The 19,842-nt window shown below is 40.9% G+C and overlaps 1 protein-coding gene across 1 annotated transcript; it reads right to left on the reverse strand.

The window, feature by feature from the left end:
* Window positions 1-347: 347 nt before the first annotated feature.
* Window positions 348-14,738, reverse strand: LOC140381239 (tetraspanin-18B-like). Its single transcript, XM_072465275.1, has 8 exons — window positions 14,686-14,738; window positions 8,781-8,873; window positions 8,176-8,370; window positions 6,205-6,279; window positions 5,628-5,726; window positions 4,495-4,722; window positions 3,888-3,971; window positions 348-395 (listed from the first exon to the last, which is right to left on the reverse strand). Exons 2-8 carry the CDS (start codon window positions 8,841-8,843, stop codon window positions 348-350), a joined length of 792 nt encoding a protein of 263 aa, XP_072321376.1. The 5' UTR covers window positions 8,844-8,873; window positions 14,686-14,738.
* Between the last annotated feature and the right edge of the window lie 5,104 nt (window positions 14,739-19,842).

The raw sequence follows: 19,842 nt of genomic DNA on the forward strand, positions 1-19,842 counted from the left end.
ATGATCGACTTATAATATGGTGCCTAAGGACCTGAAAAAAGCTAAATATGTCTCCTTTAACTTAAATTTGACTTAAACCGAATTAGTAAAATCCTGTCTAAATGTAACCTGTATTATTATTTTAAAATTATTAATTTTGAAAATATGCATTAAAAAACATTCATTGTTTGTGGTGCTTTACAACACACAATAGAATAATCTTTCACCAACTACAGGTCTCCACGGCGATACAGTTTACATGTTAAAATGGATAAAACGGGTGTTTGTTGCTGCTTTCTTGTTCAGGTCTCTCTTTAAAATAGTTACGCAGTGCACCTTTAAAGACAGGACAATGTGAGGTGAATGACTCACGGAATCCCTCTGAAGAGACACATGGAAAACACCATCGCAAAGAGCTGTGGAGGAGAAAGACATTTACATTCATATATATTCAATCAAACGAGTTCAGACCCCACAAGGCCACGCAGAAGAACAGACAGAAGAACACACAGAAGAACAGACAGAAGAACAGACAGAAGAACACACAGAAGAACAGACAGAAGAACACACAGAAGAACAGACAGAAGAACACACAGAAGAACAGACAGAAGAACAGACAGAAGAACACACAGAAGAACAGACAGAAGAACACACAGAAGAACAGACAGAAGAACACACAGAAGAACAGACAGAAGAACACACAGAAGAACACAGAAGAACAGACAGAAGAACCTTCAGTTGTAGTCATCTGGACTCAGTTTGAAAAAATAGACGTTTCGACTCTCATCCAAGAGTCATTGTCAATAACAGAATTTAGGTCGAGAACTCCGATATTAATACTGTTCTGTGGTAAGACCCGCCCATTGGGAGGAGCCTTCCTGAAGTAGAAAGAGTTGTTTGTTTCAACAGAAACTCCCCCCTTGTATCTACCGAGCTAGCCTATTCAGAATCTTAATGGGCTATTAGAATCCTCTTTGTCTTTGTGAGACCCTGGCTCAACCACCCTGAGTACCTGATTAGCATCTGAATGTCCTTTACCTTTCCAGGGGTTCAGAATCCCATTATAAATAACAGGAAGATGAAACCTAAGCCCTCCATTTCTGTTTAAAGAAGGTCTTTCTTTTTTAACAAAAATAGCTTCCTTGACTCCTCTTTCAAACCATCTTTTCTCCCTGCTTAAAACCTTCACCTCACCGTCTTCAAACGAGTGATTAGAGGCTTCAAGATGGAGATGCACGGCGCTCTGTGGTCCTGAACTAGTATTTCCAGCTCTTGTTTCTTGATTGTTACAAAAGTGTCGATGATACTTTTGTAACAATCAAGGAACAAGAGCTGGAAACCTTCTCTGATCACATCAATGCTGTGGACCCACATATTAGGTTTACAAGAGAAGACGCTAAGGAGAATCGCTTGGCCTTTCTTGATTGTTCCACGATCAGAGGAGAGGACGGGAAACTCCAAATAGAAGTATATAGGAAACCTACACACACGGACCAGTATCTGCTCTTTGGTTCCAACCACCCACTACAGCACAAGCTGGGAGTGATCAGAACCTTACAACACAGAGCTCAAGGTGTGCCCACCAGCTCAGAGGGCAAGAAGAAAGAGGAAAAACATGTCCGAAATGCCCTCTCAGCCTGTGGTTACCCCGCTTGGGCCCTCAACAGAGTGAAGAGAACCAAGAAGCAGGACAAAAGGGAAACTGAACAGAGAAGGAAGGGTGTTTCTATCCCTTATGTGTCTGGCCTGTCGGAAAAACTGCAGAGAATTTTTAGACAACACGAAGTCCCTGTTTATTTTAAACCAGGAAACACTTTAAGACAAAAACTGGTTCACCCAAAGGACAAGTTGCCGACTCAAAAACAGAGCAATGTAGTTTATTCGATCCAATGCAGTGAAGAAAGTTGTAAAGAACGGTACATAGGTGAGACCAAACAGCCTCTACACAAGAGGCTCTATCAGCACAGAAGAAATACAAGTTCAGGACCACAGAGCGCCCTGCATCTCCATCTTGAAGCCTCTAATCACTCGTTTGAAGACGGTGAGGTGAAGGTTTTAAGCAGGGAGAAAAGATGGTTTGAAAGAGGAGTTAAGGAAGCAATTTTTGTTAAAAAAGAAAGACCTTCTTTAAACAGAAATGGAGGGCTTAGGTTTCATCTTCCTGTTATTTATAATGGGATTCTGAACCCCTGGAAAGGTAAAGGACATTCAGATGCTAATCAGGTACTCAGGGTGGTTGAGCCAGGGTCTCACAAAGACAAAGAGGATTCTAATAGCCCATTAAGATTCTGAATAGGCTAGCTCGGTAGATACAAGGGGGGAGTTTCTGTTGAAACCAACAACTCTTTCTACTTCAGGAAGGCTCCTCCCAATGGGCGGGTCTTACCACAGAACAGTATTAATATCGGAGTTCTCGACCTAAATTCTGTTATTGACAATGACTCTTGGATGAGAGTCGAAACGTCTATTTTTTCAAACTGAGTCCAGATGACTACAACTGAAGCTTTTTCTACTATGGAACACGCCTGGACGAATGAGGGATTACACCGACAGACAGAAGAACACACAGAAGAACAGACAGAAGAACACACAGAAGAACACACAGAAGAACAGACAGAAGAACACACAGAAGAACAGACAGAAGAACACACAGAAGAACACACAGAAGAACACACAGAAGAACAGACAGAAGAACACACAGAAGAACAGACAGAAGAACACACAGAAGAACAGACAGAAGAACACACAGAAGAACACACAGAAGAACACACAGAAGAACAGACAGAAGAACAGACAGAAGAACACACAGAAGAACACACAGAACACACAGAAGAACACACAGAAGAACACACAGAAGAACAGACAGAAGAACACACAGAAGAACACACAGAACACACAGAAGAACACACAGAAGAACACACAGAAGAACAGACAGAAGAACACACAGAAGAACACACAGAAGAACAGACAGAAGAACACACAGAAGAACAGACAGAAGAACACACAGAAGAACAGACAGAAGAACAGACAGAAGAACACACAGAAGAACACACAGAACACACAGAAGAACACACAGAAGAACAGACAGAAGAACACACAGAAGAACACACAGAACACACAGAAGAACACACAGAAGAACAGACAGAAGAACAGACAGAAGAACACACAGAAGAACACACAGAAGAACAGACAGAAGAACAGACAGAAGAACACACAGAAGAACAGACAGAAGAACACACAGAAGAACAGACAGAAGATGATGATAAACATTTGACATATACATAGTTTTGATGTTGAAATGTTCCCACACTTTGCGGATAATCATTTTCCAGGACATTTTTAGTTGTGTAATCACAGCGTCTGCAAACACATTACTGCCTTTATTGTACAGTTTATAATAAAGATGTAGTCTAAGGCCAAAGTTCACAATGCTTGCTAATTAATTACACAAGGCAAACATTTAAAAATAAAGGTATTTAGATATATAGCTCATTTAGGACACAATAAAATAACATTATGATTAATTTAGTGATTCTTCGATTAGATTCTCATTTGAACTGTGGGTCCAGAATAGCACTTCTATCACTGGAAAATAATGGAGGTTTTTACAGTAATGATGGCAGTAGTGGTCTCTAGTAATTTGATATTCAATAATCCAGCAAATGAAAGAGCCAAGACAATTTCAAGGCCTTTTTTCTTATTTTCTATGCGATTTTCCAGGTTTTCCAGGACGCGTGGGAATCGTATAATGAGCCATGTGGTATGAAACTGTGAGGGGCCGTGTGTCTCCCTGTCCTACTTTCAGAATGTGAAAGCACTTCTGAAACTGTCCACTTGCCTCAAAGTCATCAAAGTCGTTCAGGAACTAATCTTTTTATTGCCTTTAGCGACAGGTTTTGACATAATACCTCTATAGAGAGCACGATGATGGCCAGAGCTCCAGCAAAGTAGATGTAGGTCTCAAAGTAATCCACCAGCGACGAGTAACAGCCCTGCAAAACACACAAAACAGAGTAAACACACCAAATATTATTGTGAACAGCGGTGGAAAGAGTACTGAATATTTGTACTCAAGTAAAAGTACAGTTCGATGACTAAAAATGTACTCAAATACAAGTAAAAATGTGTTTACATGAGACCGATGTGAGACAGATGTGAGACAGCTGGACAAGGGGATGATTGGAACCTGAACTGTTCTAACTACGCACAGTGATATAAATGTAGCTAATTACAATTACATGGCTAAAATTATACTCAATTACAGTATTTAGTTACTTTGCACCCCTGGTTTTGATGATATGCAAATATTTTAATATCAAGTTTATAGTAAAAAGGTAACAAGCTTATTAATAAGAGAATAAGAGAATTTGTCTGATAATGAAACCTCAACTAACATGTTTAAAGACTAAAGCTCTTTTATCATGTTTTAGTTTGACGTAATATTGTCTGAATATCGTGATATTAAAAAACAAAAAAATCATTCAAATCAATATGACATCCCTGGTTCACACATACCTTATAGTTAGTGTAGTACGCCACGGCCCCGCCCACACACTGCTCCAGGCCGCTGTCTCCGCCCTCTCTGTACGCTCCGCCCGTCTCGCCGTCCAGCCCCGGGCCCCTGCCTTGAGGTCCGGGCCCCTCGCTCTGACAGCAGGCCTCGGGGACGGCTTTACTGGGGCTGAGGAGTCTGAACAGGCTGTCGTCGAAGTCCTGCGGCCCGCTCACTCCACAGCACTCGAACTACGCACGGACACAACCACAACTGTGACGCTGGACCTGCGTTTGACTAAACCGTTATGAACACAATTATATTTAAGATTTAGCTACATTTTTACTCAGTTACATGGTTGAAAGTGTTCTCAGTTACAAGTAAAAGTCCATCTGCCAAAACGGTACTTAAAGTCCATCTGAAGATTCTCCTGTTTTTCTAATTCTGACTTAATTTGGTGTTATAGAACCTGTGGTAAATGTTTATCATAGTTGTACTTATGTGAAGTTTCAGGTAGTGAAGAAAAAAAAAAGTTTGAAATGATAGAAAGTAGAGCTGAATCCCTCTGTGATGTCATCAATATGTGACGTGCCATTGAAAACACAGAGTTTACACTTAACTGACACACTTTTCTGATATCTTAAACCACTATTTGACAAAATAAAGGTGTTATGGTATGATATGGTATTATTGTGCGTCATATCAGAACTGTTCTGTCATTTATGTGAATTTTGGCTCTTGTCCAACCAGGAAGTACAATTATAAACTTTACAAAAATGGTCAAACCGGTGACGAATCTAAAAATATAATTGCTTCAGTACGTTTTAGTGGAATGTGTGTCTGGACTGATTTTAAATAAAAGTAAAACGGACATATGGAAAAAAAAGAGAGTAATAATCACTTTTTGGACCAATATCTTATAAAAAAAATTGACAAATAAAATGTTTCAAATGTTGTCGTTTTAAACAACATTTTTACATACAAGTAATAAAATACTTGAGTATATACATGAGTTCGGCTGCATTCACACGTTCACCACATCAAAACCAGGACTAAACAAGGACCAAACCAAGGCCACACCAGGTCAAAAACAAGCTCAATTTAGGATCAAAAGCAACAGTGTGAACGCAGCCATACGTGTGTGACGTTGTCTTACGGAGGACATGATGGTGTTCCAGGTGGAGGTGAAGACGTCCGAGGTGTTGTGTCCCTGATAGTGACGCTTCAGCTCCTGAGTGAAGTACTCCCGGGTCATCTGCAGGACAGGGTCAAATACTGCAAGTACTGTGTGTTATTGTACACATGTGGTATCTCTCTGAAGCACAGTAGGAGGAGAGCTCCTGTGTCATGGAATCAGCTCCTGTCCATGTGAAAGAGGCCGACACAGTCTCTTCATTTAAGACCAGACTTAAAACGTTCCTCTTATGGTCGGGCCAGTTAGGAACAAAATATAAACCTACAGTTTCCAAGCTACGCTGCCCTAGGAGCTCTGGGACACTTTGATCCGGGAACATTTTCTAATTTACTGAAACATAAACTGACAAACTACAAGAATCACATGCATTTTAGACATGTTTGTGCAGTTTTTATGCAGAGCAAATTTTTAGTTGTTTGGAGGGAATGATTTTACTTCAAATACTTCCACCTTAGCAATTTGCTAATTGCGTCTATTGAAACTGCGATGTAGGCACTTTTTTGGCACATCTTCCTTTTGTAATTAAAAACGAACTCACATGTTCCCTGAAGAGGAACGCCAAGATGGCCACCGCCAGCTCCGACAGAAAGATGAAGAGGATGAGCATGAAGAACTGCAGGAGAGACACTAGATCACTGAACGCTCCTGTGTTATGAGACATGATCAGAGTTTACATATTCAAGGGCAATAAAACAAGAAGAGGAAATATTCATTTAATACATTTAAATAAGATATCAAGATTATGGAATTCATTTTTTGTAATTCATATTCGATCAAATTCAGTCAAATGTATTTCTTTGCTATTATTATTCTTTGCTTTAAGGCGAGACGCTGCAGCTGAACAGGAACATTCTTTCAGACTTAAAACTTGATTAAACCAGTTGTAAAGTTTGGTGTGTGTAAGTTACTTTAAGGGCTGATCTGTATGTCTCTGTGGGATAAAAAAAAAAAAAACTTTTAAATACAGCCTTTGAAGTCACAATGTTCCAGAGAACTCTGTGGATGTGAGCGAATTAAATTAAATAATAAAACAAAATGCCGGAGCAGATTGGACGTGAAAGTTCATATGCTGAGAAATAAAAAAATAAGATAGTTTTGTGTGAAGTATCTCGTCTTAACAATCAAATTCCTTGTTTTGATCTCTGACATTGGCAATAAAACATCGTGCAGCTTTATTCATCTGCCTGAAGAGTGGGTCCAGCTCGCCTCAGTCGGTCCCTCATCTGCCTGAAGAGTGGGTCCAGCTCGACTCAGACGGTCCCTCATCTGCCTGAAGAGTGGGTCCAGCTCGACTCAGACGGTCCCTCTTCTGCCTGAAGAGTGGGTCCAGCTCGACTCAGACGGTCCCTCATCTGCCTGAAGAGTGGGTCCAGCTCGACTCAGACGGTCCCTCTTCTGCCTGAAGAGTGGGTCCAGCTCGACTCAGACGGTCCCTCATCTGCCTGAAGAGTAGGTCCAGCTCGACTCAGACGGTCCCTCTTCTGCCTGAAGAGTGGGTCCAGCTCGCCTCAGTCGGTCCCTCTTCTGCCTGAAGAGTGGGTCCAGCTCCAGTCTCCTTGTGTCCGTCTGTCCGTCTGTGAGAGTCGGATCTCTCCTTCACTGGAACTCCTCCAGGTTTCTACGCTTTTTTCCCAAAGAGGTTTTTTTTGTAGTTTTTCCTGGCCGAGAAGGAGAGTCTAAGGACAGAGGACCCTGGGACATCGTCCCTCGCCACCACAGACATTGTCTGACTTCATCGCCCCCACAGACATTGTCTGACTCCATCGCCACCACAGACATTGTTGATTCATTTCTCCCTGTGGCCCTCAGAGGCAACTGTTGTTGTGATTTTGGGCCTTACAAAAATAAATTGATTTGATTTGATTTGATTTATTCAGTCTCAGCCTGTCGTTACATTGCTCACCAGCAGATGGCGCTCTTGTATCGGAGCAATTCATTCAAAAGCCCCTAGAGCCTTTTAACAATTATTAGTCCCTTAAATACATTAAGTTTGAACTTGTCTTCGCAATGCAACTCTTCTGAATATTAAGTTGTATTGAAGTATTTTCTTGACATATATTGTAAAAAGGTCAATGTGGTTGTGTGATTTTTATGAAAATGTACATTTTATGCAAAATGGACCCCAGGAAGACTAGTGAAGCTAATGGGGCTCAGAATGAATAAATAAAATAAAATGAATAAAATAAATACAATAAATACAAAAAATTAAATAAAATAAATAAAATGAAGTATAAATGTACCTCGTCTTTCACAATGTTACACACTGTGTTGTTGTGTTGCCAAACCAATTACAAACCAAACCACTTATATTTGTTTAATCCTTCATAAAGTGTCCTTGAGTGTATTATTATTATTATTATTATTATTATTATTATTAGTAGTAGTAGTAGTAGTAGTAGTAGTAGTAGTAGTAGTAGTAGTAGTAGTAGTAGTAGTAGTAGTAGTAGTAGTAGTAGTAGTAGTAGTATTGATATTATCATTAGTATTATTAGCATTATGATTGACTCACAAACAGCAGCAGACACTTGTTCTCTCGTATGGCTCCGCAGCAGCCCAGAAAGCCCAGCAGGAAGAGCAGACTGCCCAGGGCCAGGACCAGGTAGACCCCCGTGAAGAGCAGAGGGTTGGAGGCCACCAGCTCCCTGAAGCCTAAAGGGTCAAAGAGCACCCACCCACCCACAGCCAGCAGCACCGAGCCCCCGACCTGCAGCACACAGACGGGTCAGGGGTCGTGGTCATTTATTTATTTATGTACATGTAAATAAATATTACAAGAAAAATAAAGTCACATATACTCAAATGTGTCATATTTACACGTTTTTCTTTTAACAAAATGATCTTTGCTTGAAAAGGAGAGGGTGGATGTTGTACTTATTAAAGCCCACCCCCATCGTGTCTTTTGTCGTACTGTTGACAAACTTGAAATATTCAGTACGAACAAAACAATTTCACACGTCCAAAAAAGGTTGTTACCTCACTGATAAACTGTCTTTATTTGTCAAGATTAACTGTCTTACACACTGATAGTTCATGCTCAGTTCTGTAAGAATATAATGTGTTTATGCAGAGGTATAAATGTGTCAATGTATTCACAAGTTGAAGTGTGAGACTCACAAAGATGAAGAAGTTGAAGATGAACATGAGGTACTTCATGCAGCTCAGACAGTCTCCCTCCATCGTGCGGCTGTGGCCACGGCTGCACTGGACCTGAGCACGAGAGCCAGACACAAGGAACAAGAACGTCAAGAAGAACTGCACTGGACCTGAACACGAGAGCCAGACACAAGGAAACAAGTCTCACTTTTGTCTCACTTTTGCCTCACTTTTGTCTCACTTTTGTCTCACTTTTGCCTCACTTTTGTCTCACTTTTGTCTCATTTTTGTCTCACTTTTGCCCACTTTGGTCTCACTTTTGTCTCATTTTTGTCTCACTTTTGCCTCACTTTGGTCTCACTTTGGTCTCACTTTTGTCTCATTTTTGTCTCACTTTTGCCTCACTTTGGTCTCACTTTTGTCTCATTCTTCTATCACTTTTGCCTCACTTTTTTCTCACTTTTGCCTCACTTTTGTCTAATTTTTGTCTCACTTTTGTCTAATTTTTGTCTCACTTTTGCCTCACTTTTGTCTAATTTTTGTCTCACTTTTGTCTAATTTTTGTCTCACTTTTGCCTCACTTTGGTCTCACTTTTGTCTAATTTTTGTCTCACTTTTGCCTCACTTTGGTCTCACTTTTGTCTCACTTTTGTCACAAGTTTATAGGAGTGGAGTTATAGAGGGTCAGATAGATAAGTATTTTAATAGTTAGAGGAAAACGTAGATTCTGTTGAAAAGCAGCTGCTCCTGTTGCCATAGAAACAAGGGGTTTTAGACTGAAGCCTTTAGTGATTCAAACAATTCAATTATTCACTGCAAAAAACAATAAATGCAAAGATGTATGAAAAATAAGTCATATTTAAAAGATGAGGAAAAAGTCAAATACTGTGACTTATTTCAGCTTTGTGAAGACACTATTTGACTCTTAAAACACTGCAGGAAAAGTTTGAGCTCAAATCCACTGAACCAATCACAGATCAGCATTTGTGTTTGTGGGAGGCAACAGGAGAAGAAGAAACCCAAACAAACAGGGTGACGTGGAGGAACAGAAACAGGAGGATGTTTACCAAGGGCCCTCAAGAGTCTGGAGCTACACTCCAGAGAGATGTTTGGTTTGGGAAATGTTTAAAATGTGATTAAGAAGTCTGCGCTTTTCTCTGCTCGAAGTTCTCCTCTGAACGTAGCTTATGGCGCTCTCTGGAGGGCGACACACGCATCTGTCTTCTGCAGCTGGATCCATGCGACTCGTCCTCCTCGTCCTAATCGTCCTCCTCGTCCTCCTCGTCCTCCTCGTCCTCCTCGTCCTCCTCAACGCTTTGGGCCTGCTCAGGTTCAACAGGACGCAGTGATGTAACCGCGCTCCGGGAAAACTCGGACACAAGTTCAAATATAGACTGCTGCATTATTCATCACGGTCAAATATTGACGCGTGTGAGGTGTTGTTTCTGGTGAAAGGGAATAAGAAGCAACCGGTCAGATCACTCGGGTCAATGAAACACTCGGACAGGTCACTCGGGTCAATGAAACACTCGGACAGGTCACTCGGGTCAAAGAAACACTCGGACAGGTCACTCGGGTCAAAGAAACACCCGGTCAGGTCACTCAGGTCAATGAAACACTCGGACAGGTCACTCGGGTCAAAGAAACACTCGGACAGGTCACTCGGGTCAAAGAAACACCCGGTCAGGTCACTCAGGTCAATGAAACACTCGGACAGGTCACTCGGGTCAAAGAAACACCCGGTCAGGTCACTCAGGTCAATGAAACACCCGGTCAGGTCACTCGGGTCAAAGAAACACTCGGACAGATCACTCGGGTCAAAGAAACACCCGGTCAGGTCACTCGGGTCAAAGAAACACCCGGTCAGGTCACTCGGGTCAATGAAACACCCGGTCAGGTCACTCGGGTCAAAGAAACACCCGGTCAGGTCACTCGGGTCAAAGAAACACCCGGACAGGTCACTCGGGTCAAAGAAACACTCGGACAGGTCACTCGGGTCAATGAAACACCCGGTCAGGTCACTCGGGTCAAAGAAACACCCGGTCAGGTCACTCGGGTCAAAGAAACACTCGGACAGGTCACTCGGGTCAATGAAACACTCGGACAGGTCACTCGGGTCAATGAAACACTCGGACAGGTCACTCGGGTCAAAGAAACACCCGGTCAGGTCACTCGGGTCAATGAAACACTCGGACAGGTCACTCGGGTCAAAGAAACACTCGGACAGGTCACTCGGGTCAAAGAAACACCCGGTCAGGTCACTCAGGTCAATGAAACACTCGGACAGGTCACTCGGGTCAAAGAAACACCCGGTCAGGTCACTCGGGTCAATGAAACACTCGGACAGGTCACTCGGGTCAAAGAAACACTCGGACAGGTCACTCGGGTCAAAGAAACACCCGGTCAGGTCACTCAGGTCAATGAAACACTCGGACAGGTCACTCGGGTCAAAGAAACACCCGGTCAGGTCACTCGGGTCAATGAAACACTCGGACAGGTCACTCGGGTCAAAGAAACACTCGGACAGGTCACTCGGGTCAAAGAAACACCCGGTCAGGTCACTCAGGTCAATGAAACACTCGGACAGGTCACTCGGGTCAAAGAAACACCCGGTCAGGTCACTCGGGTCAAAGAAACACCCGGTCAGGTCACTCGGGTCAATGAAACACCCGGTCAGGTCACTCGGGTCAAAGAAACACCCGGACAGGTCACTCGGGTCAAAGAAACACTCGGACAGGTCACTCGGGTCAATGAAACACCCGGTCAGGTCACTCGGGTCAAAGAAACACCCGGTCAGGTCACTCGGGTCAAAGAAACACCCGGTCAGGTCACTCAGGTCAATGAAACACTCGGACAGGTCACTCGGGTCAAAGAAACACCCGGTCAGGTCACTCGGGTCAAAGAAACACCCGGTCAGGTCACTCGGGTCAATGAAACACCCGGTCAGGTCACTCGGGTCAAAGAAACACCCGGTCAGGTCACTCGGGTCAAAGAAACACCCGGACAGGTCACTCGGGTCAAAGAAACACTCGGACAGGTCACTCGGGTCAATGAAACACCCGGTCAGGTCACTCGGGTCAAAGAAACACCCGGTCAGGTCACTCGGGTCAAAGAAACACTCGGACAGGTCACTCGGGTCAATGAAACACCCGGACAGGTCACTCAGGTCAATGAAACACTCGGACAGGTCACTCAGGTCAATGAAACACTCGGACAGGTCACTCGGGTCAATGAAACACTCGGACAGGTCACTCGGGTCAATGAAACACTCAGACAGGTCACTCGGGTCAAAGAAACACCCGGTCAGGTCACTCGGGTCAAAGAAACACTCGGACAGGTCACTCGGGTCAATGAAACACTCGGACAGGTCACTCGGGTCAATGAAACACTCGGACAGGTCACTCGGGTCAATGAAACACCCGGACAGGTCACTCGGGTCAATGAAACACTCGGACAGGTCACTCGGGTCAATGAAACACTCAGACAGGTCACTCGGGTCAATGAAACACCCGGTCAGGTCACTCGGGTCAATGAAACACCCGGTCAGGTCACTCGGGTCTAAAACATTGTAAATTAAAGGGTATGAGTTTTTACGTGAAGTGACTGGAATTGGTGATTTTTCCTTGAATATTCCACAAAAACATCTCCAAGAAGAGTCCAGCGATTCTTTTTTGGTAATAAAAATACCTGTAATTAAATACATTATAATTACATAAAAGATAGATCCATTTATACCAAACTGGAGCAAAGACAAACAGGTGACAGATCCTTCACTAGAAAGGCTTCAAAGTGCACCTTTTAAACAACAATCACTATGAATATGATTGTGTTTGAGAAAACCTGTGAGTTTGTTTTTCTTGGGTTTATTCCTGTTGAAAAGTCCAAACTGAAAGTAAACTAAGATGAAAAATAGAGGACAGTGTCTCATTCCCTCCAGGGCTAACTGTGTGTGTCCTGGGGCTCGACCCTGTGATGATGGTGTGTGTCTGACAGGTTTGTGGGAGGCCATTGGCCCAGCAGCCACGGCTCATGCTGGTTAAATCTATGGCCAAAGGAGGAAACTTGCAGCAAACAATTATAAAACATTTACACTAAAGAGACAAACTACATTTAAAATAACAAAACCCCACAGTGTAACCAGTTCACACAACCTCAGACTTCCAAGCTGTGGGAGCAGCTTAGCAGAAGGCTCACTTTCCCCAGCAGGACACGGGGACACAGGGACACGGGGACACACGCACATACGCGCACGCACGCACACACACAATGTACCACAACATGTCACACTTGTATTCATTTATTTCACAGCATGGCATTAATCTATCTACTTGGGAATATGAAGATAAATAAAACATGGTAATCCTTCAGGTACTTTTAATTTTTACAATGTTATTATTACATTCATAATAAAAACATTAATGATACAGCAGAGTTTAAAGGTTCATTTTGAACACTGTAAGACTTTGCTGTAAATGAGCGGTTAAATAACAGTCATTTATCGTTGTTGTGCCATAAAGAGCAATGGATTCTGGGAGTATTATACAGTCAGCTGGCAGCTTACACTATTATAAATGCAGCCAAAGCGCTTCTATTTCCATATTTCATTCATTCATGAGCACACACAGACAGACTGCCAGTGCAGGGAAATACATATCTATAATTACTAAGTATGTACCACTTTATAATAACTACAGCTTAATTTGCCTTAACAAAGCATATATAATGAACATAGTTTATTAAGCATGATTCAGGCTTATAACTACTTAATTAAGGAATATTAGTTAAGTAATAACTAAGCCTGAATCATTCTTAATTAACTGCTTGTTCACTAAGAAAGTATTTGTTCATGCTTTGTTAAGGCAGGAATAAGCGTTATTATAAAGTGTTACCAAACTTAATCTGTGAGTGATAAAAGTTGTGAAAATATTATGTTTTAATTATCTTTAAATCAAAAAATATATGTATAATTTAAATTAATGTAATATTGAAAACACATTAAAAAAAGTATATATTAATTACGATACAGAAACACAGAAAAATGCATTTAACAAATTTAATTAAGCAGAGCATTCAAAAACAATGTACGCCACTAATGTTACATGATTCATTTGATCATTCGGGTTCACAGTTGTTTACGTTCTGATTATTGGTGTGAAAGGGCCAGTGTAATGCTCATGTGAGCGGCGCAGCGCTGAGGACTGAGCAGAGAGCAGTCCCAGGCCCATCTGTGCTGCTTGAACAAGGAGCAGAGGAACAGACGTGCGTGGGCCGACACATGAGCGCACGTGCAGACAGGGGGCGCTCTAACGCACTCACTCACCTCATTAACAGGGGCAGCAGCCAGGAGTCAACACACAAGTCTGTGATTGTACACGTCCCTCTCGGAGATGGGGGAAGTATTTCAATGTAAAACTCCATTGAGGAAACGTCCAATTCATATGTTTTGTCAGTGTAAAAAGTTTAAAATTCATATCAGGTATTGATTAGCATTGGGGATCATTTTTCTTTTTCAAATCCTCAAATTTTTCATAAGGATTTTAGTAAGATATTTATTACATTTCCTGTTTTGCTGGTGAGAAATTATGTTTTATTTCCCTGTGTATTTTTTTGTAAATAGAATGCAAAGAAATTACAATAAAATGATCTTATCTTATCATCTTTCTTACAACCCTTAGTCTCTTATTAGGTCTTTTATTAAGAAATAGCTACAAATTTAACTACTTTGAACTAGATTTTTGTTCTGTTAATAGATTGTTTTTTTTTAAAGGAAAAAATTAAATAAATTATAAAACAAAATGTCCAAATGTAAACATGTGTCGAACCTGTGCATTTAAAATAGAAGCTAGTTTTAAACATAAGAAGAAAGCGTATATGTTTTAGACAAACTGCACATGTTCCAGAGTCAGTGGGAGGCCGTGTGAAGTACCTGCAAACGGATGGTTGTTGAGAGACTCTTCAGAAACAGACTGCAAACCTCTTCACACGAGCTGAACTGAAAGAGAAGGAGAGAGAAAGGACAAAACACTGATGTTTGGCATTACTCTACAAATATGTATCATTAACACACATTTAAAATACAATGACAAGGCAAAAAGACACTTGATTCATCGATAAACGGGATTATATAGGTTTATAATGTCATCACAAGAACTAAAAATGTCTATTAAAGGTGGTATGGACGATTTTTTTCAGCAAATTTTTTATCATATTTCCTCGTGGCGTGGATAAATCATTTGTCCTGCCACGAATCAATCATAAAACGCACCTACCGCTCACCTGCAGCCGCGTGCGGTTCGTCCCCACGTTTCCGCGTGCCTAAGCGCATGGATCTATCATAATATAGTTCCCTCAGTGTACGGGGCAAAATGAAGACAGTTCGAGCTGACGCAGAAGTGGACAGAAATCTACGGGAGACGAGCAATTCGATGCGCTCCGTTGCGCTAATAAACAAACGCACGTGTGTGTTGTATCAGTCCACACGGGGGAGTGGCATGTGCACTTCCGCCTGCGTGCTCAAATCGCCGAAAAATCGTCCATACCGCCTTTAAGTTATTTCAATTCAATCAATACTTTTCAAAACAGTAAACCTAAATGTAATGTTTTTTTTTATTTTGTATTTGACAATGTGAGTGAAAATAAATAAAGTCTTTTACTGTTGTTTGGTTGTGAGGTCAAAGTAATGTGAATAATTGGTAAATTCAATCATTGTTAGGCAAGAATTTTACATTTAGACATCCCTTCTTGGGCAGATGGACAAAAGCAGAGTCAAATTCTTCTTTAAATATATATATTTTTTACAGCGGGTGAGGTGTTGAGGTGTTTTGCCCAATGTAAATGTCAACTGCAATAATCAAACCTTCAAACTTCAGGTTAGAGGGTCTCAACTGAGCGACTAAAGCCCTAAACCAGTCAAGTCTATATGACAATTTAGATCAAATGTAGTAAACAAAATCATATTTCAGATTTCACTGGACATTTTGCCTATTTGTCCTCAGTTTGACCATTTTTGTCAAGTTTATAATTGCACTTCCTGGTTGGACATGAGCACAAATAATTATAACATAGGTAGAGGTCAACTCAAAGAAAATCCAGAAATCACTTTATATGATTTTTAATTAATACATTTTTATGTTATTGCTGAAAATAGACGCCAACTACTACCATGGGCAAAGCAGCTCGGTGAAAAACATCAACTGTTGGAGCACTTGTTAGAAAATGGAAGAGGCTAAAGATGTCAATCCCCCTTGGACGGGGGGGGGGGGCTCCTGCTGCGCTTTTAAATATACGTTTTTACATTTAGAAAAGCAGATTTGTGCGAGAAAGACCCAACTGTTTAACTAAACATCCATGTGACGTAGCCAGACAAAGTAAAAATCTGGCCGTTAAAGAGAGAGTCATTTTATTACTGCAACATTTAAATCATGACTTTTCGAGATAAAAGCACATGAAAAGCAATAGAGCTGTAGTTGACAAAAGAAATTCTTAGGAAAACTCACTCCAGATCTTCTCATTTTTGCTGCTCTCGCATAGAAATCCCTCTAATCTAAATAAAATGTTGGTCGACTAAGACAGCATCAACTGATTAATCGACTAAACAACTAAAAGATTACAGCCCTAGACAGCAAACACTCCAACTTCTCTTCTCTGAAACCTACATTAATGTACAGTATGTTGTCTAATTTCTGTTGAATAAATGAATATGTATTTTGGTGTTGAATCATCCACAGACACATCATGCACTCGTCTGATTCACTGCTGCTGCTGCTGTTGTTGTTATGATTCAGATTATGATTCACGTTTTGGGTTTTTTGCTTCTCGTCTTTTCCATCGCGGCCCGTCACAAACACTTCGAACACGATGTGACACAGATGGAGCGTGTCATTTACAACCTGCTCCACATCACGACCAGATGAAGTGATGAAACAACGAGCGAACAAAGGACCTAGAAAATCAATGGCGTTTAAGAGAAATAAATCATGGAATTGCAAGGTTTTTGTAAATGTTTTCTGTCATTTTGCTTTCAACTGACACATTGATGGGCTCGCCTCCCCACAGAGCTGACCTGTAACTTGCCCTGCTTGTCTCTATAGAGTTAAATAAGTTACATGGTGCTTGAAAACGAACTATAAACATGCAACTACGGCTGCTCTTTTATTTGCTCAGAAATAAGAAAATAATATCCAAATAATACAGATGCATTCATAATCTGGACAATCATATATAATTGCATATAATTGTACTTCCTGTTAGTCATTGATGATATCACACTAGGAAATTAGCTTGCAACCACTGGGCCAAAACTCATCAAATATAAAAATATATGAGAGTTACTTTATTTTATTGATTTAATGTTTAAATGGTCAAAAAAGTTGTTTTGTGTAAATTATGCATAATACTTTGACTGGAATGAGTGTACCTACTGTGATGTCACTTCCTATTATTGTCTACAGATTTTTCAACTTTTTCTCCACAAATACCTACTCGATTGGTGTAAAACTAATTTATATGTACAAGTATAAATACATCAAATAAAGTAAAAATTTGAAAATCATACAAACCAAATTCAGCAAATTTAAATTCAACAATCACTGGGACAGAGGGGATTAATACATGTGCTGAACCGACAATGTATTTCTTATTTCCTTTTGATTTGACTGTTCTCTGGTCTTTGTCCTGTTTGATCACTTTGTTTGGTTTCAATTAAAAAATCTAGATAAAAACAAAACAGATTCCTACTCTCAAATGAGGTGAAGTAAAAAGTATCCTCTGTAAAATGCACTTATACTTTGGTACTTTGTTCACTCTCCAGCAGCTCTAAATCCATCGTAAACAGCCGAGCAGATGCAGATTTTAGGGCCTTGGAGCGAGGATGAGTTCTCTTGGCTCCGTGAGTCAGAGAGGAGCCCTGTGCGTCGGCGCCCACGTCCAAATCACTCACTCACGGCTCCGAAACGGCAACAAACTGTCCTCCTCCAACATGTGCAACAAAGACACATCATCACAAAAGCCTTGGAGATGAAAGACGGAGGGTTCAATTGGCCGCCGTGCACAAAATGTAAAGCACTAACGTGGTCTGATCCGTGTGACTGTCTCCTTTGTGTTAGGGCTGCACAAATCTGTCTCAAGCTAACTTACTTACTAACAATACATCGCACAATGCGCTCATCGATATCGCAACAAACTAAATGTATTGCGATAACACGTCCTCCATCCGACAGACATGTGCTGTTTTTGAAATTAAAACGCTGGAAAATATTCATGATTTTTCTCCTTTAGTCTCTATTAAGTTTAATTAACACATTCATTAAAGGGCATACGACAGGTTTTTAGGATTTTCGAATTTTGACTTTATTCGTGTGTGTCTATATCAGTTGTAAACATGAATTGTAGTTCTACACCAATCGAGTAGGTATTTGTGGAGAAAAGTGGAAACATCTGTAGAGAATGACAGGAAGTGACATCACACCACCAAGTTTATGCAGAATTTATACAAAAGAAACAACTTTTTTGACTCTCTAAACATTAATTCAACAAAATAAAGTCGCTCTCATATATTTTTACCGCTCAAATAAAAAAGTGGTTGCAGGGTAATATTCTAATGTGATGTCATCAATTAAAACAGGAAGTGAAATGGTAAACCTAATATGCTATTCTGGGATGAAATATTTGTGTAGCAAACCACAGACAACCTCAGAATGTTACCATGGGAACAGAAATACAGGCGTAAGGTGGTACCACTTACGACCCCCACGTGGAGATTTATGACGTATCTGCAGGAGCAGAGTCTTCATGCTTTGAATGTTGGAAAAACCTCTCTTCATCAAATGACTGCTTTTGGAGGAGTGCCCAATACGTCGATTGTGATTTACCGGTCGATCTCAGAGGCAGCGAGGATCGATCCCAAAGACCTGTCTGTTTTTAGTGAACAGCCGGACATTACAAGTGAGAGCTCTACACCAACACAAGTGGACCAGCTACAATCAGCGATGTGATTACTTTTCCATGAGTTTCACCAAGAACACCGCTGTGGGCTCGACATACAGCGCTTCGCCGAAAGCGCGAGCCTTGTAACGCACGGTGTCAAAGGAAGGAGGAGGAGTCAAGGCAAGAAGCAGGAGGAGAGAGGAAGGAGGAAGTGCTGGTTAAGCTCAACCTTCTATCATTTAGCATAATAGTGGTCAGTATATTTCATTTTCAAAATACTCAGCTGTATTAAATGATCTAGTTAAATAACAGATTTCTCTCTCCTTTTTATCCTGCACATTTGTATATGATAAACAATATTAGGCTATTAATGGAAACCTACATTGTGTTTCTATAGCCTAATTATGGTTAAACAAAAATAAAAACCTGTTTAATACTAACAATGAAAATAAACTAAATTATACAATAATTTAGATCTTTGAACTTTGCTGAGTATAAAAGTAGCTCGTGAGCTGAAAACGTGTGGGCACCCCTGTTTTAGACGCAATTTAAACTGCATCATGCAAACTCAATAAAAGTACCTTTTTGCAACTTTTCAAGTCTACAACAAAACTTGGATCCAGGACAGTTTCTTCTAGACCAGCCTCATCGTGAATCAGTGCAACTGTCATTTTGATCTGAGGAAGGCCTCAGAGGCAACAACACAAATCGGTGAGCCTGATCCAGTGCTTCAGCCTGACACTGTCCTGTCTCACACACACACAGGCCCTTCTCCTCAGGACCACAGCTCCTGCTTCTGGTCGGATGAAAAACACATGTATTTCACAATCAGGCGGATGAGATCACCTTAGAATCAACATTAACTCTGACACACAACTAGCTCAATTTACAAGCTTAATTTAGATATTTGATTATAGATCTGTTAAATGCCTAAAATTGTTGGTGTCCCACATAACATCATATGATTTAAAAAATCTTGATCCAATTCAATCAATCAATATAAACTTTGAATGTCACCCTCTTTCATAAGAGGGAGGACATGAAGAACATTACAGTACTACTAGTAATTCCCTACATTTGCAGAGGAGGATTCTGTGAAATAGAAAATTAAAGCCACACTTCAGAACATTCTCCATGCAGACTGTTCATGCCATACTGT

This window comes from Eucyclogobius newberryi, unplaced genomic scaffold (assembly GCF_026437365.1).
Source record: "Eucyclogobius newberryi isolate DKJ021-1_F unplaced genomic scaffold, fEucNew1.0.hap1 SCAF_5, whole genome shotgun sequence".
Taxonomy (NCBI): Eukaryota; Metazoa; Chordata; class Actinopteri; order Gobiiformes; family Gobiidae; genus Eucyclogobius; species Eucyclogobius newberryi.

What these genes read in the sequence shown, in the direction of transcription:
- LOC140381239 (XM_072465275.1), bottom strand. Translation starts at nt 8,843, where the DNA reads ATGGAGGGAGACTGTCTGAGCTGCATGAAGTACCTCATGTTCATCTTC. An exon ending in ACAAGTGTCTGCTGCTGTTT is followed by an intron (nt 6,280 to 8,175) that starts GTGAGTCAATCA and finishes TCTCTCCTGCAG; the next exon opens with TTCTTCATGCTCATCCTCTT. An exon ending in CGTTCCTCTTCAGGGAACAT is followed by an intron (nt 5,727 to 6,204) that starts GTGAGTTCGTTT and finishes CCTGTCCTGCAG; the next exon opens with ATGACCCGGGAGTACTTCAC.